The sequence below is a fragment of the Phyllostomus discolor genome, chromosome 8 (genome assembly GCF_004126475.2).
Source record: "Phyllostomus discolor isolate MPI-MPIP mPhyDis1 chromosome 8, mPhyDis1.pri.v3, whole genome shotgun sequence".
NCBI lineage: Eukaryota > Metazoa > Chordata > Mammalia > Chiroptera > Phyllostomidae > Phyllostomus > Phyllostomus discolor.
Window position 1 is genome coordinate 47,251,343 of NC_040910.2, and position 23,950 is coordinate 47,275,292.

General features: G+C 51.5%; 1 protein-coding gene across 4 annotated transcripts; it reads left to right on the forward strand.

The window, feature by feature from the left end:
• The first annotated feature begins 1,146 nt into the window (after nt 1-1,146).
• Nucleotides 1,147-22,605, forward strand: TPM4 (tropomyosin 4). Of its 4 annotated transcripts, none has more exons than XM_028519605.2 (9): nt 1,147-1,326; nt 6,329-6,454; nt 10,728-10,861; nt 13,279-13,396; nt 13,959-14,029; nt 14,955-15,030; nt 17,089-17,151; nt 17,234-17,303; nt 18,332-18,586. In XM_028519605.2, exons 1-9 carry the CDS (start codon nt 1,213-1,215, stop codon nt 18,412-18,414), a joined length of 855 nt encoding a protein of 284 aa, XP_028375406.1. In that variant the 5' UTR covers nt 1,147-1,212; the 3' UTR covers nt 18,415-18,586. The 4 variants fall into 4 exon arrangements, with proteins under 4 accessions (XP_028375406.1, XP_028375405.1, XP_028375407.1 ...); XM_028519604.2 differs by lacking the exon at nt 18,332-18,586 and adding an exon at nt 21,313-22,605 and having other exon boundaries at nt 1,149-1,326; XM_028519606.2 differs by lacking the exons at nt 1,147-1,326; nt 6,329-6,454; nt 18,332-18,586 and adding exons at nt 6,716-6,962; nt 21,313-22,528.
• Nucleotides 22,606-23,950: the final 1,345 nt, after the last annotated feature.

Consider the following 23,950-nt stretch of genomic DNA (forward strand, 5'->3'; position numbering starts at 1 on the left):
TCAATCTGTGAGCGGCTCTCTGTGTTTGTCAAGTGAATGAATGAGCAAACAAATCTTTCTAAAGGCAGCAAATCCTGCCCCAGTTGCTGGAGGACAGAAGGAAGGCACAATGCACAGAGGGGGTCACAGGTGCCAAGGCCTGGGAGTAGGAGATGGCAGCCCTGCCTGAGAGCTCCGATCTCTGAGCTGGGGAGAGCTGGGGGTAGGCAGTGGTGGGGTGGGGGTTGGGCAGGAGTCCTGAGTGAGGGGCTAAGGGGCCAAGACCTCCTGTTCCTGCAGGTGCTGCAGAGCCGCCGCGGATTCTGAGCTGGGGAGGGAGGGCATCAGGGTCTGGTCTGGGCTTGCCTTGACCTCTGAGAGCTTCTAAGAGTAGGACAGCTGGGGTCCATTCCAATCGGGTGAGCCAGATCCATGGGTGGCAAGGGAGATAACAGAGAGGGAGGGAGACACAGAGGAGATAGAGAGAAGAAGAGAGAGAAGAACCTGAAGAGATACTGGGAGAGAGACATAGAGATACAGAGATAATGGGAGAGACAAAGAGATAGGGAGATAGAGGGAAGGACATGGAGACAGACACAGTGACAAAGAGAGAGAGAGAGAGAGAGAGAGCGCAACAGAGAAACAACAGAGATGGAAGGAGAAGATTAGGAGACAAAGACCCTCCAGAAAGAGGTGGGAGTGACCCAGGGAGGACCCTTGGGACAGCAGCATGAGATGGGATGGGTGCCTGACCCTGATTCCTGGAGACAGTCCCCAGAGGGAGGAGAAGGGAGGGCAGGAGCCTTCCCAGTCCACTCCGCACCCACCCCCAAGCCCTCTTCAGCCCTCCCAACCACAGGTGGGGAAATTGAGGCTGAGCAGCAGGCCACCAGGAATCCTCCTGGGCCAGCACTGTGCCCCCATGTGCACAAGGGACCTGTGTCACCAGGTTAAAAATGGAAACAGGTTGGGCCTTTTTTTTTTTCCTTTGAGAAAATCCTAGGCCCAAATAAGGTATGGGCTGCAGGCGGCTGGTACGCTGGCCAAGTCCTCCTGAGAGAGCAAGTGGTGGCTGGCCCGGCCAGCCTGGCCTTGGGCCTCCTCCAAGACGCGCCCAAGCAGGGCGGCACACCCTGGGGAGGCTATAAGGGCCTCCACTCCATCCTGCTGTTCACTCCGTCCCAGCCACAGACCCCGCCACAGACCCTGCCACCGCACCCCTCCCACCCAGCCATGGAGGCCATCAAGAAGAAGATGCAAATGCTGAAACTGGACAAGGAGAACGCCATCGACCGAGCCGAGCAGGCCGAGTCAGATAAGAAAGCTGCTGAGGAGAAGTGCAAGCAGGTGAGGGGCCGGCCACAGGGCCGCACCAGGCTGCCCAGCACCCTCTCTGAGCTGGCGAAGCTCAGGGCTGAGGGTCGGGTTCTCAGAAACCTTGGTACCTGGAGGCTAGTAAGGGGGAGGGGGTGATGCTCCAGCAGGAAAGAGTAAGGCAATCACGGTCTTCCTGGAGGGGACCCTGGGCTAAGAGAGGAGGAACGACAGGACATGCCCAACAGGGCCAGTGGGGGCCAAGTGAGCAAGAAGGGACGTTTGTGTGCACTGGATGTGTGTGTGCAAATGTTAAGGGTGTGTGTAGGTGTGTTGGGGTGGCTCTGTCAGTGTGGGTGTATGTGTACCAGATGGGGTGGTTGTGGGACACTGTGTGTGTAAGTGTGTTTGTGTGTGTTTGAACATTTCTGTGTGTGCACAAGTTGTGTGTGTTCTGCCTGGAGTGTGGAGAGATGCGGTTGCTGTGAAAATGAGAGCGTGCAAAGAGAAGTATGATCATGTAGCAGTTGGAAAGCAAGTGTGAAAGAGTGTGGATGTGTTTGTGAGTCTGAGTGTGAATGGTGGTATCGGTGTGGAGTTGCATGTGTGGGGGAGAGGCTGGCTCTGTGTGTTTGTACAAAAGTTGGCATGACTAATGGAATGTGCGAGTGTCAGGGTGAGTGTGTGTGTCCAGGTGACTGTATTGAGGTTAGCCTCTGTGTCCTTGGCGGGGGTTACTCTTTCTGTTGGTGCATGTGTGTGCCTGTTGAGATGAGGGTGGCAGTGCAAGGCTTGTGTATGCATGGGCGTGGGTGACCCTGTGCCTGCGTGACTGTGAGCCTGTGGGTCCACACTGGTGACTGCCCTGGAAGGGTGGCCGGGAGTGGGTGTGAGGTGGGGCTGGCTGTGACTGGCCGCAGGGGCAGCTGGGTGAGGCAAAGGATGTCTTCCAATGGCCATGCATAGAACTCAGGTCCCCAGACGTCCATTTCCCCATGTGTGGTTGGGAAGGTCTGGAGACCGGGGTGAGGGGAGATTTGAGATTTGAGAATCTCATTGAGGCTCTGCTTGTCTGGGGTGCCCCGCTGTTCCTGCTGGGAATTTGGCAGGGAAAGGCAAGGCTGTCTGTGGCAGGCAGAGGCCCTGGACCCAGAGCTTTGGGGATGAGAGTCCCAGGAGGCTCTGGCAATATGGGTACATCAGGTAGCTATTGGAGGGGCAATGGCAGAGGCCTGGGCTGGGTGGCCCCAAGGCCATGGCTTGGGGCCGAGCTGAAGTCAGTCAATCACAGGGGTTTAGGTGGACAGAGCAGCCATAGGAAGCACGAAGGGGGTTATGCCCCTCCCATAGTGCCTTGCCTCCAACAGGGCTCATTTGCGTCCAGGAGTCAATCACCAAGCTCTCAGGAGTGGCAGGGTCTCAAATAAGCCCCAGGAGCTGCCCAGGATGGTGACACCAAGTGCCCAGACCTGCCCAACCCAGGTGCCAGGCCGGCCTGGCAAGTGAAAACCAGGCTGAGCTCAGACTGGCCCTGTTTGCAGCTTTGGTCACTGAGCACCCTGGAGCAAATATCTTTATCTCTCTCTGTGCCTTGGTGGCCTCATATGTGAAATGGGGAAGAGACAGTGCTACCTCCCTTGTGGTGACTATGTAGGTAGATCCCTGGTCATGGTACCTGGCACAAAGTAAATGTTCGATAAATGCAGGGTTGTTTCCTGCCCCTCCCTACTTCCCCTTTGAGCTCCTCCCTCCCCCTCCATCCTGGGGCTGTGACACACCTACACTGGTCTGCTTCAACTCAGCCCTCCCTGTCACAAATGTCCCTCCTCCCTCCCTGTGCCCCACCCTAACAAACACAGACACCCATCCTGTGCTGGCCCTGAGCTGCCTGCTTCCATCCATCATTCAGCTCATGGTTAGGGGCTTAGCAGATAAAAGCAACTTTATGGCTCTAATTTTCACTAAGGTGTGAGTGACTGATAAAGTATACTCTACCAAGGCAGACTCAAGTTCAAAAGGAAAGGCTCCTCAAAGCCTCCAGAAAGCTTGTGGCCAAGGAGGCAAGGACAGGTTCTCTAGCCTCAAGCTGGATTTTCATTCTGTTTGTTCTCTCTCTCTCTCTCTCTCTCTCTCCCTCCCCCCTTGAGGCCTCCCACTGGGGTAGACTTGTGCACAAATCCAGGCTGGATTATCTAGCTTTGTGACCCAGGGCATGTTGCTGCGTCCTCTGAGAACTCCATGTTCTGATCTGAAAAATGCGGGCAAATGATGCTTCCAATGGCTGGGCACAAAACCCGAGGTCCCAACGGTCCAAAGCAAAAGCCAAAGCCCCACAGAGCCAACAGCCAGTCCTACCTTGGAACAGAGGCAGGAGGTGATGAGAGACTCAACTTACCCAGAGTGCCTTATACTTCAGAGGAGGCTAGAGAGTGTGGGTCTCAGGACCAGCCTAGCCTTTAGGGACCCTGTGGCAAAGTCCCCATTCCAGGCCCCCCCAAGTCCCCACCCCCACCCCTGTCTTTTGAAAGTGGGAATGGGACCAAGAGGCCCAGCCCACCTGCTTCCTGCCTGCTCCTCTCCCAGGGCAGTGACATCCGCCACAACTAGCCTTTGACTCCACATCCTGACTCAGCCCTGCCTGAAGCCCCCATTCATGGGGACTAAGGTGTGTCGTCCATGACCCTCCCAGCTGTTTTACAGCCAGGTAAACAGAGGCCCAGAGAAGTAAGTGACTTGTCCAAGACCTCCCAGAGGCGAGGCAAGGCTCTGCCCTCCCAGAGAGGCACTACACACCAGCACACATTTTGTGTGTGGATTCCAGAGGGAAAGGAACCAACTAGTGTCAGTCTTATTTGTTTTTTATACCAACTCCAACCACAAAAGGGTTTGGGGTTGTGTCATTGATTCATTCTGAGAACTTCCTCCAGGATTCTGTGTTCAGTGCCCAGCCCCCTGCTGGGTGATGGCGAGGCCCAGAGGGACCTTAGCCCCAGGCTGGGGGAGATGGAGCCAGACACAGAGGGATGCCCCCTGCCCCCAGGGTAGGGCTAGGCCATAGAGGGGCAGGGACTGGAGGGTCCGAGGGAGTGGCAAGGGCTCTGCCCAGAATAGCAGGACAAACCACCCAGAGAAGGGGGCTTTGGCACTGGGTGTGCTGAGAAGCGGGCACAGTACAGCCTAGTAGTCAAGCAAACCAGCTTGGAGTCAGTCTGACAAGGGTTCAAATCCCCTATCTGTATGACCTTGAGCAAGCTCCTTCCTCATTTGGGGTCTCCGTTTACCCTTCTATAATACGAGCCTTCAGTAACAGGCCTGGCACATTCTTAATGCTTCATAGCCCCCTGCGCACTTTATGCCAGTGCCCACCCACTGTCCAAACTTCCCCAGGGGAAGTCGTCAAAACCCCAGTCATCTTTGTAGCTGTCTGGGACACTCGGATACCACCATGTCAAGGCTTCCATCTTGCAGAAGAGGAAACTGAGGTTAGAAAAGGGGACAAGGGTCACAGAACTGAGGCTTGGAGTCAAGCTTCTGGGCTCCTTGCCTAGAGGTGGAGGTCAGGCCCACAGGCTGATTTAGGTCCGAGCTGCTGCCACCCTCTCCATCCTCTGATGCTCTAACCCTCTCTCCATTCCCCAGCTCAGCCTCAGGCACTCAGAGGCCCCGGGATGGAAGGCTAGGTGGTCTCGTCTTGGGACGGGGGCCCTTTTAAGAATTTGCACACACACACACATTCCCACACTTTGCACACCTTAAGAATGAACATGTAACTCAGATCAGATTCTCAGCTTGATCTAAAAGCTGCAGGCACAGCAGCTTTTATAACAGACTGTGTTCGGGAAGGAAGAGAAGGAAGTCAGAGGGATGCAGGAAAGCAGGCCTGACATGAGGACCTGTTTAGAAGTGGGTTCAATTCCTGTGCTGTGTGGCCTGGGGAAAGTTAGTCTGCTGCTTTGGGCTTCCTGCTGTGAAGAGGCCACTGGAGGAGGAGGAAGGGGGGTGGGTCGGCCAGGGTGGCCCCCTGGGAGCATCGACAGGATCAGGAGTCAAACTACCAAAGGCATAAGTCAAATCAAAGTGTGAGCTAGACTAACCACCCAGCCCAGAGGTGGGGTGGGGGTGGGACACCTGGGGTCGGTAGAGAAGGTTTCCAGAGCTGGCCATTGACTGGTGTGCTTGGGGCAATAGAGATGGAGAGGTGGGCTGGTGTGCTGGGGGTAGAGATGGAGAGGTGGGCTGTGTGGTTTCTACCCCATAGACCTGAGCTCCTCAAATGGGGGCATAGGGAGGGGGCCAAGACTCTCAGGAGAAACAAGGGTGACTCAAAATTTGGGAAATGCAGGGGACATTTTTATTAAAATGAACACAATCCAGATGCCCAAGAATTGAAAAGATTTAACTTGTGCTTCAGAAGAAAGTGGCCTTTGAAGGGTAGCTCTCTTTTAGTCAAGCACCCAAAGTCCAGGAGTGGTGGGGCATCTGAACCCTTCAACCTTTTCAGGGTGTTTTTGTGAGGCAATGTGAGAACCACTCTTTGGGGTAATGGAGAGCCATGACAGGTTCTAGGCAGGGGGAAGACAAACATACACTTAGAAAGGTTCCCTGGCTGGAGGTTGGGGTGGGGTGTGCAGAACTAGAGGGAGATCAGCTGGAGACAGGGATGGTTCAGGCCTCAAGTATGAGACTTCCCCTTTCAGTTTAACCCAGATCACAGGGAGGCTGCACCCCTGAAACTGGGATGCAAACTGAATGTGTGAATCTGGGAGACGAGCCAGTTTCTCCAAAGCTGTACTGGAGTCCCCAAGAGTATTGGGGGACCCTCAAAAAGATAAGCACATCTGGTCCCGGGACAAGGAAAGATGTGAAAATCATATTCACACATAGCATTCATTGAGTGGTGCATAGTATTGTTATCCCCTGTTTTACAGATGAGGAAACACACCCAGAGACACAGAGGACTCTGGTGAATGGGGCGGGGGGAAGCCCCTGCCACGGGACGTGGCCCCCAGACTGACGTTCCCCCCTCTGTCCCCAGCTGGAGGAGGAGCTGACGCATCTACAGAAGAAACTGAAGGGGACGGAGGACGAATTGGACAAGTACTCAGAGAACCTGAAGGACGCACAAGAGAAGCTGGAGCTGACGGAGAAGAAGGCCTCGGACGTACGTGCGCAGGAATGCGGCCGCCCGAGGCAGGGCCGGGCAGGAGCCTTGGGCAGGGAGGGAGGAAGAGGAGGAGGAGGAAGAGGAGGCGGCGCCTCCCTGTGCTTTCTCCAAATAAGTCCCGAAAAGGGGCACTTTCCAGCAGCTGCGGCCAGCGGTGCCGACGTCAGGCCCTCCCCCAGCGGTGCTGACGTCGGCGGCCGGGCCCGGTGACCTCATCGCCCCGACGGCGGCCGGGGCCAAGGGCGGGGAGGGGCGGGGGCGGCACCCGCGAAAGCAAAGGCTCGGGGGCTGGGGCGCGGCTGCAGCAGCTTTCGCCGAAGCCGAGTCCAGCCAAGCCAAGCGCCCGCTGCGTGCGCCCCCGCGCCTCCGCGCCATGGCCGGCCTCAACTCCCTGGAGGCGGTGAAACGCAAGATCCAGGCGCTGCAGCAGCAGGCGGACGAGGCGGAGGACCGCGCGCAGGGCCTGCAGCGGGAACTGGACGGCGAGCGCGAGCGGCGCGAGAAAGTGAGAGGCGCTCCCGACCCCGGCTCCGGCCCGCGCCCCCGCCCCCGGCACGGCGTACTCCCCGGCCCCGCTCTCCCCAGCTCGCCCCGCGCGCCCTCCTTTCTTCCCTTCTCCCAGCGCCTCACGCTTCCCGCGCTCCGGCCCGCCGGCTCACCTCCACAGTGGCTGTCCGCTTTCCCCCGCCCCCCGATTTTCCTGCTTTCTCGCCCTCGAGCCCCTCCGCTCGGGATCGCAGACCCGCCAACGCCCCCACCGTCCACCCACGCTCGGGGGATGGCTGCCCTTTCCTCCGCCGCCGTCCTCCTCCTTCCCCGGCCTGGGATTGGGGAAGGAGCGCCGAAGTCGGGTCGGGAGGGGCCGGCCGAGCGGGAAATGGGGGGATGGGGCCTGGTGCTCCTGCGATCCCAGAGTAGGGTGGAGGCACCTTGCAGCCATCCGACTGGGGCTGGCCCCGGGGGGTCGGGAGGGTGGGGTACCCACGGCTGCACCTAGGAGCGGGAAGTGAGAGTGGAAACGAGCTTCCATTGTCTGAGGTTGGACTGGGGTGGGGGAGGTTGCGTAGCACTTTCTCGCCTCTTCAGAGGCTTCCTGGCTCCCGCTGAACTTTCCCAGCTGTTCCCAGGGGCGCGGCAGCGACGTGTCTGCTCCCGGCAAGGGGCGGAAGTTCAGCCCCGAGCCGTCGGCCTCTCGTTGCCCAGCTGGTCCCTGCGGGAACCAGGGCCTCCAGAACAACCCCGCCTTTTCCAGAAGATCTTGGAATGTTAGCACGGGGCCCTAGACCCGCGCGATCCATCTGTGTACCTCTGCTGCTTGTCACAGGGCCTGAGGCAGATAATGGGGCTGAATGGAGAGAGGGCCTTGCCACCCTCTCCATCCCCTGACTGTCCCTCGGGATGGGACAGATGGTGGCAACCTCTGGGGGTGGGAAGAGCTCTGGATTCTACTTCCATCTCCTACCACTGGGTACTTAACCCTTAGGAGAGAGTCTCCTCATCTGTAAAGTAGGAGTGATAATAATAGCGACTCCCTAGGACAGTTAGGAACCTCGCAGGAGTAAAACCTCTCTGCCTGCATTTGGCACATAGTAGGTGCTCGATTCCTGGTCACCTTCCATCCTCTGCCCCCAAAAGAGCTCACGGTCTAATGGGGATGAGGGGGAAGGACACACAAGGCTGATTTGCATTTTAGGGGTGTTCGTTCTGTTCTGGGATCGTGGCAGGGAGGAGGCCATCCAGCGGAGCTTCAAAATGGAGGTTTATAGAATAGGTTCAAAATCGACTCTTATAGAATAAATTAGAATTTTTTGGGACAGGACACCCGGTGGTGGAAAGACTCAAAGGCAAAAAAGTTGAGGGAAAGGGTGGAAGCTGAGGGACCCTGAAAGCTGGAATGTTGGGGCTCGGGGCAGAGACCCTAGAGGCGAAGGTGGAACTGCCTGTGGGTGTTGAGCCCCAGACTGCTTCGGTTTGGCCTGAGTGGCAGCCTTTAGTGCTGGAAGCCTCCAACAGTAGCCGGTTTGGCCTCTTTCGCACACGGAACCGCCGTAATCCTTCCTCTGATCTCATCCCAAGTCATCTCACTGGAGAACAATTACTTCTGCTTAAAAATGGCCCTCAGCCACAAGCCAAGGCAGGAGTGGGACAGTTCATTTGGGAAGAAAGATTTTATGGAAAGTTGTAGATATCTTAAAAAATTCGCTTTTCAAAGCGTGCTTCTCTTGGTCAGGAGGGGAAAAGCTTGAAGAAGGTTCCTGGGCAAAGGAATGGGGCCCCGTTGGGGCGGGGGCGGGAGCCCTTTCTCAGTCGCCTGTAGATAAAGCCAAGAGCCAGCGTGTGGCAGACTTCTGGGGCTGCCTCCAACAGCTGGTTTCATTTAGATTTTTGTGTGATTAACCGACATCTTCCTGTTCCTTGGCCACATGTATCTAGCAAGCCTCTTTTACCTTATAAGGGAAATCCTTTGTAGAGTGTAGAAGCTTTGATTGCAGGAAGGGGTGGAGCCCCAGATGACTAGCAGTGACTAACAGTTTTTCAAAAATACATACATATATATGTATGGATATATATATATATATATATATATCCATTCAAATAGATGAATGCATCTCACAACTCTTGCAATTCCAGATAGTTGAAAAGGTGCCCAAAGTGTGGTTTTCAGGATTTAGAATCCTCAGCATAAGGAGCTGCTCAGTCGTTTTTTCAAAGATAACTCTTAAATCAAGCACCTCTGTTATGATCTTAAAAATCAATTCCTCAACTGCTCATGGGTATAGGATTTCTCACTGGAGTGACAAAAATGTTCTGGAGTTACATAGTGGTGTTGGTTGTACAATTTTGTGAATGTACTTAAAAAGCATTAGGAGGAGGTAATTCAATTCCTGCCCCAGCTGCTGAAGGAGTTGAGATTCATGTAATTTAGAAAGAATGAAAGGCACTCATTAGGAAGAGTGGGTGACATTTCTTGACAGAGTTCATCAGTGGTTTTTAATGGAGTCTCCAAACTGGTGTTTCAGAGGAGGCTGCCATCAGAAACAACGGCGGGAGCTTCCCCTGCTTCTGCTGCTAGAACTCTGGAGCTGAGAGAAGTTGCCCCATCCTCTGTTTTGCAGCAACCCTGGCCTCATTGTATCACTCCAGATGTTTGCTGTTTAAAGGAGCAAGGGAGAGAGTGGTTTCCCACTCATTTTTGCAGTCTACCTCAATCCAGAGACTTATTTTTCTTGATGCTATGATGCCGCTGTGGCTTTACCTGGGCCTTCACATCTCCCCTTGGTTGAGCCCTGTTTGCATCCACTCTCAATATCCCTTCCTGAGTGTGGCTGGCCTCAGAGCCCCCACAGGACTTTGAGGTTCAGGGTGCACGCTGAGCAAAGGAAGAGCCCTGGACTGGTGCACAAGAGGCCATTCATTACCGATTCTGTGGCATTGAACAGAACTACTTCACCTAGCTGGACCTCTGTTTCCCCCTCTGTAAAATGGGTGGATCACATGAGGATTAAATGAGGTGAAATTCTGCCTGCTGGAGCTGTCCACTCACCAGGTGCCCGGTGCACCACCTCGCCTTGCGGCAGCAGTCCTCACAGCAGGGTGGAGGAACAAGGCAGGGAGGAATAGGATAGGAAGGCTCAGAGCCATGAAGCAACCAGCCTAATGCCACGTGGCTACAAGTTGGCAAAGCAAGCCAACACTTTCTGATCCTGGAGTTCTTTCAGACCCACCCCTGCCACGTTTCCTTGGGGAAACTCCTGGAAAAGCCAGTAGCACTGTTCAGGAGTCTTCTCCATGCCAAGATTTCTTTCCTCTCCTGTATTTTGTCCCATCATTTCTTGGCCAGGCTTAACTTAAGGGTGGTGTTCCATCTGGGCTGCCTTCCCCTGAGTGGACGGCCAGGATTTAACTGAGGCCTCCATATTCTTGCATTATCTTGCCATCGAGGTGACTAGGAACAGACCTGATTGTAGGACAGGGTGAGCCGGGTCCCTGGTGACCTCGTATTCTAGGAATCCCACGCACACAGAGGCCAGCACTGAGACACACACCTTCCTTGCTGAGTGGCGGGTGTTCTCCAACGTTTTCGGGAAAGATCATACAGAAAATTCATGTTCTCCAGAAAAGAGTGTGGATTCCTCACTGCCTGGATTCCTGGGTGGGCTCTGGTGTCGGGGGGGGGGGGGCATTAGCTGAGGGGAGGGCACTGTGTGAGTGGGGGCTTCCACTGCTGGCCTGTTACCTCCTAACCCGGCCGCACCTCTGACCTCCCCAGGCTGAAGGGGATGTGGCAGCTCTCAATCGACGCATCCAGCTCGTTGAGGAGGAGTTGGACAGGGCTCAGGAACGACTGGCCACAGCCCTGCAGAAGCTAGAGGAAGCAGAAAAGGCTGCTGATGAGAGTGAGAGGTAAGAGTATGAACCCAGTGGTGCTGGTGATGGCTTCTGGGACATGGAGATCCATGTGGATGGCTGGCCTCACAGAACTGGGGTATGAGTGCGTGCAATCACACGGCATGAACATACACAGATATGTACAGTGCATGACAGCACCTTGAAAGCCGTCACACTGTATATAGAGGTGTTTGTCGTTGGGGTGGTGATGGAGAAAGACTCCTTCCAGCAGAGAAAGGGCGAAAACAAGTAGGGCAGATACAACTGCAGGTATGTCTGTGATAGTGGTCAGTTTGCAGAGGCTGAAGTATACTGTGCGTCTCATCCATGTTTTCAAGACATCAGTTGCCAGGGTGATGTGAGAAGGAGGCAAGTAAAAACTTGGAACAGGCCATGCACACATGGTTGTGGACAGTGCAGTTGGGCAGGCTTTGGGCTACTGGACGGCTACAGCAGCACATCAGGGACACGCACGAACTTGCAACTGACGGTGCTCCTCACCCTTGTGGCATGAGCCCTGCCTTTGTGCTTCCTGGGTGCTCTGTCTTCTGGAGTGCAACAGTTTTCTGGCACGATTCTTGCAGATCGTGTGATTCACAGAAGCAGCCACCTTTGTGTGCTGTAAATGGGTTCCTTGGGTGGTGACCGTGTGGGCCAGGCCAGTGGTTGTTGCATGTCTAACACACGGTTCCACCAGAATTCTCACTTAACCCATCCACCGTGGTTTTCCAGGATGAACGCCAAAGGAGTCATTTCTGCTTGTGCAGTGGTGACCAAAACCAGAGATTAAAAACCAACCGGGGAGGGTGGGGGACCAACTAGGATCTTGGAGACGCACTCTGGGAGCTGCCCAAGCAGGAAGTTTCTTCCCATGCAGTGGAACAGCCTGTGCTGAGGGTTCAGATCCCAGGGAAGACTCTGCTTCACCCACTTAGAGGGAGGGGGGCCATGGGAGGTGTGAGAGTTCCATCACAAGGGCTTGTGGTGGGTGGGGCCTGGATTAGCTGTTGTCCATGTGCACTGTCAGATCCGCCTGGCTGGATGTCTCGATTTCAAGACGTCCTCAGGGCAAACCCTACAAGCCTGGAATTGCCCCTCATTTGTATCATGTCACCGGAGCCTTTGGTGACACTAATGTTAGAGACTGATATTTTTGGTATAAAGGAATTCTGTACTCAGGAGCTGGGGGTCTAGGCTCAGGTCTTGCCGCCACTTGCTGTTTGGCCCAGGACAGATTGCTTCATCTCTCCAGGACTGCAGCGGGGTTTTCCAGGCTCGCTCACCTGCTGATCTTGAGGCCTTGTACGGGTGTGCAGGGTGTTGCAACAGCTGGGAATGGCAGTGACAGCCCAAGTGGAGGTATTTATTAGACAACAGAAGTATGTGCTTCTCAGCTCTGGATGGGCACTATGCACGTCAATTATGCTTCACATGCACCCCCCACTGGGGACCTGGCCCACAACTGAGGCATGTGCCCTGACCGGGAATCAAGCCAGCGACCCTTTGGTTCACAGGCCCACACTCAATCCACTGAGCCACACCAGCCAGGGCTGGAAGTGCTGAACTTACCTGGATCAGTCCAAGCAGCATGGGCCAGAGGGAGCTCATTTCGTGGTCAGCCAAATGAGTCATGGGAGACTTCCGGCTCTCCCCAGGAGGGACCCACTATCCTCATCCCTCACCTTGTTGGTATCCGGCTCCTACCTGAACTTTCCACTGCAATCCATTCATCATTCTGATTTCCACTCCTGTTTTTAAAAACTTCCAGTGGTTTCCGGTCTGCTTAGCTTAAAACCCTTAGCATGTCATTCAAGTGCCCAGCCTATAGTCTGGCCACCCTGACCTTCTGCCAAGTTGTGTTATTTCTCTGGGGCTTTCTCGTACCGTGCCCTCACTGAAGAATACCTCTCCCCTCCTCATTCACGTGCGGACTCTCTTCTGGAAAGGCCTCTGTGACACACACACACGCACACCACCTCTCCCACCACTGCAGGATTCATCTTTCCTGTGGCCAGGCAGGTGCGCACCTCTGATCACATTGTAGTAACAGTTGGAGTACGCCGTCACTAGGGAGAGGCGATTTAGGATGGGAGCACAGACTCTGGAGCCAGACCACCAGGTCTGAGTCTCTGCTCTGCACTTACTAGTTATATAACCTTGAGCAAGTCACTGAGCCTCTCTGTGCCTTGGTTTCTTCCTCTGTGAGTGGGAACAATGTGCCTGCTACTTGGTGGGGTGGTTTTACGTTTAAGGCACTCAGAACAGTGCCCGGCATTCAGTAAAGGTAAAAAGTGCACATGAGCAGCTCCACGGTTTCCTCTTTGGAGTCCAGTTCTTGGCAGATGTCTGAGAAGTGCTTAGACGAGCAGGTGCGTGGAGGCGTATGATGGGGTGGTACCGTGTGGTGGTAATGACCAGATTGCTTCTTGCAGAGGAATGAAGGTGATAGAAAACCGGGCCATGAAAGACGAGGAGAAGATGGAGATCCAGGAGCTGCAGCTCAAAGAGGCCAAGCACATTGCAGAGGAGGCTGACCGCAAATACGAGGAGGTGAGTGGGGCTGGCAGATGGCGGTGGCGGCAGGAAGTGGGGAGGAAATGGATGTGTGATAGGGAGACCCTGGGACCGCCCAAAGGAAGCTCTAGGGTAGGTCAGCTGTCCATCTGCATCCACATCTGTTTTTCCAGAGACACACTTGGCTGGGAACTGTGTCTTCCGCAATGCCAAAAGGTCCTGGGGAATTCTGTGACGCTTGTCTGACTTGGTGGGGAAATCAGCTGAGCAGATCACTGTTTGTCCTGCAGCTGGGTATTTGAGCAGTTTGGCTAAAACTGGGAATCGTGGTCCCCAGCTGTGGGTTTTCAGACAACGGAAGCTCAGTGCCCCCTCTGCTTGCCTCCATGGTCTTAGCTCTTCCTTCCCTTCCCATCTGCCTCTCTCCTGGGACTCAAGGGAGACTGTGTTGATGGCCTCCAGGACTGAGTTGAAGAGGCAGCAGAAAGCCCCATGCTGGCAGATAGTCTGGACATGGCCTCACAGTGTGCACTGGAAGCACATCCTACTGGGTGTGGCTGTTGGGGTCAGTCTGCAACCATCCTTTCTGTTTCTGCAGGTAGCTCGGAAGTTGGTCATCCTGGAGGGCGAGCTGGAGAGGGCAGAGGAGCGTGCTGAGGTGTCAGAACTGTGAGTGGTGGGTCAGGGCTGAGTGGGGGGGGGGGGACAGCTCAGCTTTTGGGTCGGAGCCAGAGGGAGTTGGCCAACACCAACTGGAGTCTCCACTCGAGTAGATGGGCATCTGGGACTCATTGCTCAGTCCCTCCTCTTGCCTCTGTGGCTGACAGAGAGGTGGCAAACTTGTGTCCTTGCTGCGCACGTCCTGGCTACTCCCACAAAGGTACTGGGAAACAGGAGTGAGACAGCTGGTAGCAGAGAAGCCCAGAAGCCTCATTCTTCCAGAGAGAGTGTCTTACTGGGCAGTGCTTTCTTGATAGAAAGCTGACCAACAGGGCAGCCCCCAGCCCGCCTCCGTGTTTAAATGCTTTGCTCCTGAAGTCATTATTTGGCCATGACACATTCTGGGGCGGGCAGGGTGGGGGGCGTGAGAAGCTTGATCAGAATCCTGAAAGCTCCAAAAACCCCAAAAATCCTCTCCCCTGGGCTTTCCAGCTCCACAGAGCATCCCACAGCGCTGAGACGGGTCTGGTTTCACGAACCCATTCTGGGCTTGCTTCCTGGAGTGTTTGGTGTAAACTCCCATGGCTGTCCAGTTGCTGTCCCCCAGCCTCCTGCTCTCCATCTCGTCCTTATACCTTCCAGACACAGCCTCATCAGTCACAGATTCCACAGTCCCTGTCGCCTCAGCCTTGGCAGGAGCCCAGGAGCGCTGCACAAACCTTCCCCGCGCTCCTCAGTCTGCCTGCCACGCCTTTGCCGGGCACGATAGGGTTTTTATAAGTACGCAGTGCTCCGGCTCAGGAAAAGCCATTAACCTTTCCCCCACATTCCTTGTGGAGGTTCTGGGCATGTGTGGATTCCTCCTCAGGAAAACTGCTTTTCAGGGAATTGCCCGCCATAAGGGACAACACAAACATCCTTTATCTTTGTGTAGAAAATGTGGTGACCTGGAGGAAGAACTCAAGAATGTCACCAACAACCTGAAGTCGCTGGAGGCTGCCTCTGAAAAGGTTGGTGGTGGGTTGGCTTTAGTTGGAGGGTGATTGGCTGGGCTTGTTCTTTTCTTCCCCAAGGTACCCAGGAGCATGCCAGGCTCTCAGGGATCTGACCTGTGTTCACTAGCAGCAGCTGCAAGCCCAGCAGCTTAGTTCTTCCCACAGAAAGAGGTGCCTGGTGACTGCGTTTCCCTCTTCTGTGGGGCTCAGCACCATCTCTTGTCTCCGCTTCCTAAGAGATGGAGATGGGGCGTGAGATTGATACCTGGTCGGCCTCCTCTGGGGAGATCTGAGCATAATCCTGTAAACACAGAGCCCCCGCCCCACTTGAATCTGTCGGTTCTTCCAGAAATACCTTCTTCAAGACTGAACAGCAGATATCAGAGGCGGAATTGGGCTTTTTAGGTTGAAACAGTATCCAGAGGGGTCACTGCAGGATAGAATCACACGAGTAGCAACATGCAGTCTTCCCGGCTCACCCGCTGAGCTCCCGCCCTCATCTCTCCCGAATCCTCCCTCCTCCCACTGCCTCCAGTGACGCTGAACCTCCGTTTCCCAAACATTCCGTGTTCTCCTGTCACCTCCAGTTCTTTAAACCTGTTGTCCATTCCACCAGAGGTGGCCTTTCCTTTTCTTTTTGCTTGATAAGCTCCTGTTCATCCTTTAGGCCTCTGCTTAAATGGCACTTCTCCTGAGAAGCCTGCCCTGACTGCTTATCTAGGTTAGGTGTTTCTTGGCTTCGTGGCCCTACCTACTTCTTTCCCTATCATAATGGTCGATCTCATTTATCATGATTACTCAATTAATTGCATGCCTTCCTTACTAGATTGTAAACTTTAAGGACAGGGTCCATATCTGACTTCTTTAGAGCTATATCATTAGTCCCAGCTTGTGCTTGGCACGTATTCGATACCAGGATATTTGCTGAATAAATACAGTCCAGGCGTGCAGGCCAAGCGCTGCCCGAGGCCACGGGGGCAGATGCTCCAGTGCCCATGTGGCCTCCACTTCTGTGAGGGCTCCGAGTCAAGTTGAGTGAGGAGACTGACAAGATAACAAGGTGTTTTGGGACCTCAACAGGAGGACCTTGAAAGGTTGGGAAAGTTGTCACGAGGTGTCTACAGCTTTTTTAAAGTCTGTAGACAGGAGGTGAAGGACAAATACTGGATGATCTCACTTATAAGTGGAACCTAGTCAACAAAACAAACATGCAAAATAGAATCAGCAACATGGAAATAAAGAACAACCTGACAGTGATCAGAGGTGGGGAGGGGGAGAGGGATAACGGGAGAGAAGGGGAAGGGTCGAGTCAAGGAACATGTATAAAAGGACCCGTGGACAAGGACAATGGTGGGGGACTGAATGTGGGAGATGAGGGTGGGCAGGGCAGGGGAGAGCAATGGGGGAAGAATGGGGACAACTAATTGAACAACAGTTAAAAAAAAAATTTTTTTAAGGGCTGTAAAATATGGTGATGACCAGGAGCTCAAATTCCAGAGTCAAGTTCTAGCCATGGCTTGGTCACTTGTGACCCTAGACAAATTGCCTGTTTACTCATCTGTAAAATGGGATTGAGGATATCTAGCAACATAGCAAGCAATTGATAAATATTAGCTAATATTAATGTAAGTCAAGTCATGAAAGACATGATTTCTAACAGGTGATAACGAGAGGAACATTCCATCCTTGGGGACCCCGTCGTAGGCAAGAGCTGGGAGACTAGAGAGAACGCAAAATCTGTTAAGGAAGAAGGAGGCGGCACGTTGGGGAGATTGGTGGGAAATGAGGCTGGAAATGCAGGCATGAAGGGCCTTGGACAGCCGGCATTTCCATTTAATCACTGGCTCCAACTTCATCATATTCCATCTCAAGTTATCAGCTCAGTATCGTCCGGGCGTGGTCTCCCACGGGGGTCTCTGAGTTTTGCACACAGTTCTGCCTGGAAAGGTGTCTGCTTCCACTCTGCTGCTTAGGCATGTTCAAGCACACACTTGACGCCACGGAGGAAGGAACCGGCATTCTTTATGCCTTTTTTCTCTCCTTTTAAAAGCAGTGTTTTGGTTTCTCCCACAGTATTCTGAAAAGGAGGATAAATATGAAGAAGAAATTAAACTTCTGTCTGACAAACTGAAAGAGGTGAGCGATCACACCCAGCTGGCCACGTCTCTCCTGGGGCTGGTGGTGAGGCAGTTGCAGTGACTCTGGTCTTTTTCTTTAGGCTGAGACCCGTGCCGAGTTTGCAGAGAGAACAGTTGCCAAACTGGAAAAGACCATTGATGACCTGGAAGGTATGAAATTACTATCTGATTATGTGTGCTCTGCCTTCTTCTACCTGAGACACCCACAGAGAGTTGGGGAAGTCTGTGCAGGGGCCGAGCTGGGCTGTGTTCAGTTTAGGGAGCAAAGTGAAGAGTGATGTCACTTCTGGAAGTCCGGAGCCCTGGAATGGACGGTGCAAATAAATTCAGACATGGGTTGCCATTTCCGAGAAATAAAATACCCCTGGTTAATTAGGTCCACATGTGAGTACAAAGACCCAAATATGGCTAATTAAAAAAAAGAAGAAGAAATCCTTAGAATTTTCTTCCATTTCCTCATTTCTGAGAGGTGCCTTGCATTTTTTAGATGCCTCGCATTTTTACAAACGCTCTCTCCCAGAGAGCTCGGAGCTTATCACTATGTGAGAAAACGGAAATAGAGAATTTTATTTATTCTCTGAAGTCTTTATTTAGAGACTAAATAAAGATTCCAGTCTGCAAGCCTGGTGCCCACAGATCCCAGAACTTCTTGTGGAGTTCCAACTTTTAAAAAAAGTTTTGTGTCCTTCATGAGATAATTTGGGACTTCTAGATCTTGGGGTTCACATAATCTCCCAAGCTGCCTCCTTTGCCCAGAAAGGGTGCAAAACTCGTCCCTCATACCATGTGTCCTGAGTTCATTTTGGCAAGTGAGGTTTCCATACCCAGGGAATGCTCCCCCTCCAAGGTGTGAACCGGATGACATCACTGAAAGTCAGGGACAACCCAGGGCAGGAGACTGGTGAGGAGAAGCTCTGCGTTTCTGGCCACCACTCTTTCAAAGGTGCATTCTGACTCGTTCCCTGCAGAATCTCAAACTACTTAGAAATCCCTCTGTCGATCTTTTGTTTTCTTGTTTGTTTTCCATATGCCACAACTTCCTCCTAGTTCATGCTTTGTTTTCTCACTTTTTTTTCCTTTCTGTCATTGCTCGCCTGTGGCACACCATTCCAACCCTCGCGCTCTGTCCCCTGTACCTCTTCTTCTGAACTCTCTCCCCGGGGACGTCCACCTCCTAGACGAGCTGTATGCTCAGAAGCTCAAGTACAAAGCTATCAGCGAGGAGCTGGACCATGCTCTCAACGACATGACCTCTCTCTGAGAGGCACAGGGGCCACCCTCTGTCCTAGCAATACTGACGTCTGCCTTCTCACTGTGGTGCCTGCACTCCTATGGGCTTCTACAAGCTCCCCATCTCCTCCTGGTTTGATCCTTCAGGGTGCCTTCTGCTGTGTCTGTGACTGTGTGCCCGTAATAAAGACAGGCGACCCTCATCTGCATGCCCTCCTATTTTCATTTCCACTTGCCGCTTTTGAGCCGTAGTAGCCATGACGTTCTTAACTGTGGCTGTAACGGAAAGTGGGTGATCCAAGTGAAGAGCTCATTTCAGAAAGAAAATTGTGCCCACGTGATTCTCTGCCGATGACGTGAAAACAAAAGCCAGTTTGGCACGAGCTCGCAGACTCAGGGTTAGCTAACTGTACCTGCATGCCAGTAGCTGTTTTTCCTTAAACAGAAATTGTTTGGAGTAGAGATTCATCCACCCTCTAAGCAGCTTCACAGAATCAGCAGAACTTGCAGAAACCATCAGGTTTGTGTCTAAAAAGAGGCTGCCCTTCAATGGGGTTGGCTCTACGGATTCAAACAGCGGCAACAGCATCTTGGTCTCTTTATTCCTGTCTGCGTTTGTTTCTGCCATATTCTGAGAGCGGTGCCTGGGGTTCCCTCCGTGTTCATTGTTCACAAGCCATCTCTCCAGCTCCCGGTTCTGGGAGGAAGTTCCCCATGAGGCTCTCCTCTATACCTTGCCCTTAGAAAACTACCCTACAAGGAATTAAAGAGCATCCTGTTAGTGGGAAGAGGGAGTGGAAGCTGCTGGAGTGACAAAGAAAGGAAGGATCCTTATCTCAGTTCCAGACAAAGTTGCCTGAGATGCTAACATCTGCCTCCCCTCGCACCTGAGTTACTAGAACCAGGAACCTTGTTTTGGTTGAGGAAGAACTCATAACATTAGCCTGTGGGTATTAAAAGGCCATGTTTATAGTGACTGAAAGCTCATACATTCTTCCAAGAGAGTCCAAATTTCAAAGTCTATTCAGTCCTTCCCTGCCCTCCACCACCACTACCTCAGACTGCCCCAGTAACTCTGACATGTTGATATCCAGCCACGTCTTCCAAATTGCCCCTTGAACCTGAAAACATCATGAAAGTCTCCAACTAGCATCAGTTTTGGGTCCCTATAGCTTGTTATTCCTCGTACTATTTGATTCAGATGGGCCCCTCTGTCTCTATTTTTCTTTATAGTCACTGATCCAAAATACTTCTCCCATAAGCAACCCATACCCTTCCATCCTCAGCGTCTCCCTGTTTCTAATGGCCATTCACCGGGAACTCCTGCATAAACCACTCCCATCACACATTGCCACACCCCCCCCCCCCATGTGGGGGTGGGTGTATTCTGCTTGCTCTCTCTGTGTATTCATTCCTGGGATTTTCCAGCCACTTGTAGCCTCCACCCTTTGAAATGGCTGTAGCCCTGCCTCTCTGGTCATTCTGTCTCACTAAGCACCTCAGTGGAGCCTCACGGACAGGGATTGGGGCTGTGGAGATCAGCTACTACCTGTTGACAGCCTGTGGGCCTTTCAAGGTTCTCAAGGGCAATTACAGTAACACTTTCAAGGAAGGTTATTTTATCTCAAGCCTAATAACAAAGTAGATGCCAGGAATCCAGTGGCAAAGTGAAGTGAGGTCAGGGTTTGTAGTTGGGGTACATGGGTTTAGATTCTAGCTCTACCACATTAGCTGTGTGGCCTTGAACAACCTACTTCGCTTTTCTGTCAAATAAAAGTGGTATCTTAGTTAGAAATGGTTTCACACAGTAGTAGGCATTCAATCACCACATGTCCTTTCAGACTGGATAGGCCTGGCTCACTGCTCTCTCTCTGGGGGGATCCTTCCCGATCAGAGTGGCGTGGTTTTTAAATGTCTCGTTGAATGGAAGTTCCATAGTCGTATTTGAAAGGCTGCGTCATGTGCACTGTTTTTCCTTTCTGAAAATTTCCACGCTGATCCTATCACATGTTGTGGGCATTTTGCTTCCCTTCAGTATTTTAATGAGTCTTGGCCTAGTCCCTTATCAGCCATCACTCACGGCAAACCAGTTCTCCCTTGCGTTCCGTCACACACAGTTCTGAATGGCATCTTACTTTTTTTAAAAAATGTGTTTCATCAGCTCAATCACTTAATAACATGCCTGCAGTCTGGCTCCAATTTTAGTCACATTGCATTTGCCTGGTTTGACTGCATCGCTGTGGACACATAGATACAATAACACAATTATGCTTGGAAGTTCCACAGCCATTCCCAGAAGCTCCAAAGGAAAGATGGGTTACAGAGCTGTATTTTCCTCCCAAAAGCTCAAGGACTAATGAACTGGCCTTTAGGGGGGAAATGTATTGAGTCACCCATATCTAGGACTAAAATCTTATGTTTGTGTAATACTTCCTAAGTTCTGAAGCATTTCTCATAGTAACTCACAGTGGTATTGCTATCCCCATTTGACAGATGGGGAGACTGAGATCTAGAAAGGTTAAATGGTACAGCTGGGGCTTAATCTAGGTGTTCTGACTATAGGATTGCCAGATACAGCAGATTAAAATACAGGATGTGCAGTAAATTTGAATTTCAGATGGGCAATGAATAATTTTTTGGCATAAGTATATCTCATGCAGCATTTGGGATATACGAATACTAAAAAACTGTTTATCTGAAATTCAGATCTAACTGAACACCCTATATTTTAATCTGGCAATCTGATCTGACTCCCAGTTTGGTTCTTGAGCTCTATTATTCCATGGTGTCCTATTATAATTACAATGCAAAGTCCTTTCTCTGCTATGATTTCTGCTCTGACAGTATGGATTTTAAGAAACCATTTTCCCCCCACCTTTAACAAAGATGCTTATTAATTTATTTTTCTCCCACTCTTAATCCTCACCAGAAAAACTTGCCCAGGCCAAAGAAGAGAACGTGGGCTTGCATCAGACACTGGATCAGACACTAAACGAACTTAACTGTATATAACCAAATACAGAAGAGTCTTGCTCCAACAGAAGCTCTAGACCTCCGTGTCTTTCTCTTCTCTTGTAAGAAGTTTCTTTTGTTACCGCATCTGCGCAAATTATGAATATCTGACCAAATATTTTGTATCAGAGAAGCTTTGAGCACCATTAATCTGATTCCTCCCCCCTTTTCCCCAAATGGCACCATATTTTTCAGCTCTATTTTTATTCTTACATTGCATTTTGATTCTAAGCTAGGCAGGGTGTTTCTTATTGAGCATTAGTCTTTTCAGACCGAAGGCATTTGGTTCCTGGAAGATTAGGCAAACCCACGCTTTAAAAGCACAGATTCTAACATCTAGTCACTAGTCAGTGTGAAAGGTTGAAGAGCAGAACTGGGCCACCGTCACACACACTGCAGGAGGCCAGGGACCAGCACACCAAAGCGGGTGGAGATTTTCCATCCAGAGCAGAGAAAAGGGGGTTAGGCTATTGTGGGAAGCCATACCCATAGATAGATTAACCTAAGCATTCCCTTTTCCACGCTCTACCATGCAGAACAAACATCCCCTGAGCAGTCAGCGTGGGAATGCTTTAGACATAGCCACAATGTTTACTCTGATATGAGGCCATCCACTCAGCAGGAATGAGTATGGTAGAATCCAGTCCTGCTCAGGAAGCCATATCAAAAAGACTGCTAGCCATCAACAAATAGCAAGAGCATTTTCCCATTAAATGTTAAGCAGAAGGGGCCCCTGTGGCAGTGGAGATAAAGTAACTGGCCTAACTTCATCTCTTACTTTAGGGAATGGTAAATTAAAGATTTACTTATCTAGGACTTTAATGCCTTTGTCAGGACCAAGTTAATAAAAGACCAGGGAACTCCTGATTCAACTGGATATGGAGTATTTTATAGACAAGGCTGCACGTTTGGCTTTGTTGTACTTTTGTTTTTTCAGTTAACATCTCAGCTGAAACATTCCTTATTCCCCAGCAGTGTGGGGGGCAACTCAAGTTTACAGTTCTGACTAGAAATCACCCTGCTTCTGGCTTACCCGACTCCTCTGCCCCTCACTCCTATTTATTGCGCATCACACTACCCAGGAGATACACTAGCAAATTGTGCAATGGAATAAAACCCACACTTTCCATTTAGATTCTTGCAACTGTATCATATGTAATAGTATCACTTTTTCTACATTTTGGTCAAATAAATTTTTACATAAACTACAGTTTGTGTGAATTTTAGAATGTGTGGGGACATATAAGGCATTTTGGTTTAATGAATGGGATGGCAAGATAATTGTGCCATGAACTCAGGGAAATTTTATTTATTGGCTCTACACCAAGATTTCATGATATAAGGATTATAATCTCTTTATTACAGTGAGAACACTTTGGCTCAGTAACTCAAATGCTCCTGTCCTTTGTTATCCTCAGTCCTGGGCCAGGCTGTGAAGAGTGAGTGGGATTTTCACAGCTGGGCTAGGAGCAGGAGAGAGGGTCCCTGTTGTTCGAGTTAGGAAAGCACAGGCCTGCCTGGGAAAGGTCTGTGTGTTGCACATACAAAGGAGAGAAATGGGAAAGCTGGTAGATAGGCTGGATCCACCTTACTGAGAGCCTGGACTTGATTTGGTCAGGAGTGGAGAGCCACTAACTTTAGGAAAATCCACTTGGCATTCATTTCCAGGAAGGACTGAAAAGGCAATAGACTACAGGCAGGAAGACGAGTTAGAAATGTTTCTATTGTAGTACCTGCCATGGAGTAAGAAGGAAGAAGTGATCTGAAGGATGTAATCTTAAGATTTAGCTAACTAGATAGCAGGAAACTTAAAGTGTCAAAGATGACTGCAGTTTAACTACCTGAATTGCTTTGGTATTTGCCTCAAAATCAGATCTTGAAGGGGGCAAGGGAATCAAAAAGAAGTGAAAGCCTTTAAAACAGTGGTGTCAGACTCATTTTCACCGGGGGCCATATCAGCCTTGAGGTCGCCTTCAAAGGGCCAAATGTAATTTCAACTCCTTAACAGTTAAGGAGTAGTTACATTTATACGGCCCTAAAATTATTTTGGCCCTTTGAAGGCAACCACAAGGGTAATGTGGCCCCCAGTGAAAAGGAGTTTGACACCCCTGCTTCAAAACATGGATGCAGTATGCGAACACTTTTGTTATCAAGTACAACTGAAAACGTTTCCTGCCATTCGACATCTAGCTGACACTGAGCTTGTTTCAATGGTAGATGAGAATGTCGCTAAAATATAACCCCCTCTAAATGTGCTACCACTACTAGACAAGTTACTCCTCCCTTGCCCCACTGCCTTGGGCTGTAGTCTAATTAGGGTATTGTTTTGGTCGTCCCTGTGCCTGGGCGTCAGTGTGTGTAAACTGGCCTGTCTCAGTTCCTGAGGAGTTCCCAGTCCCATGAAGTGTGGGTGGAACACAGGGTGCGGTTAGGATCGGGTTGTGAGGAGGATCTTGTCCACCAACCGTGGGTGGATATTGGGTGAGTTTTAGAATGAGCACACTGCAGGGCAGAATCGGGATTAGAAGATGATTGGGGAGGCCCATGGGAGATGT

Coding starts and splice junctions, on each gene's coding strand:
- TPM4 (XM_028519605.2), top strand. CDS start 1,213: ATGGAGGCCATCAAGAAGAAGATGCAAATGCTGAAACTGGACAAGGAG. Junction 14,030..14,954: donor CGTGCTGAGGTGTCAGAACT/GTGAGTGGTGGG, acceptor ATCTTTGTGTAG/AAAATGTGGTGACCTGGAGG. Junction 15,031..17,088: donor TGGAGGCTGCCTCTGAAAAG/GTTGGTGGTGGG, acceptor TTTCTCCCACAG/TATTCTGAAAAGGAGGATAA.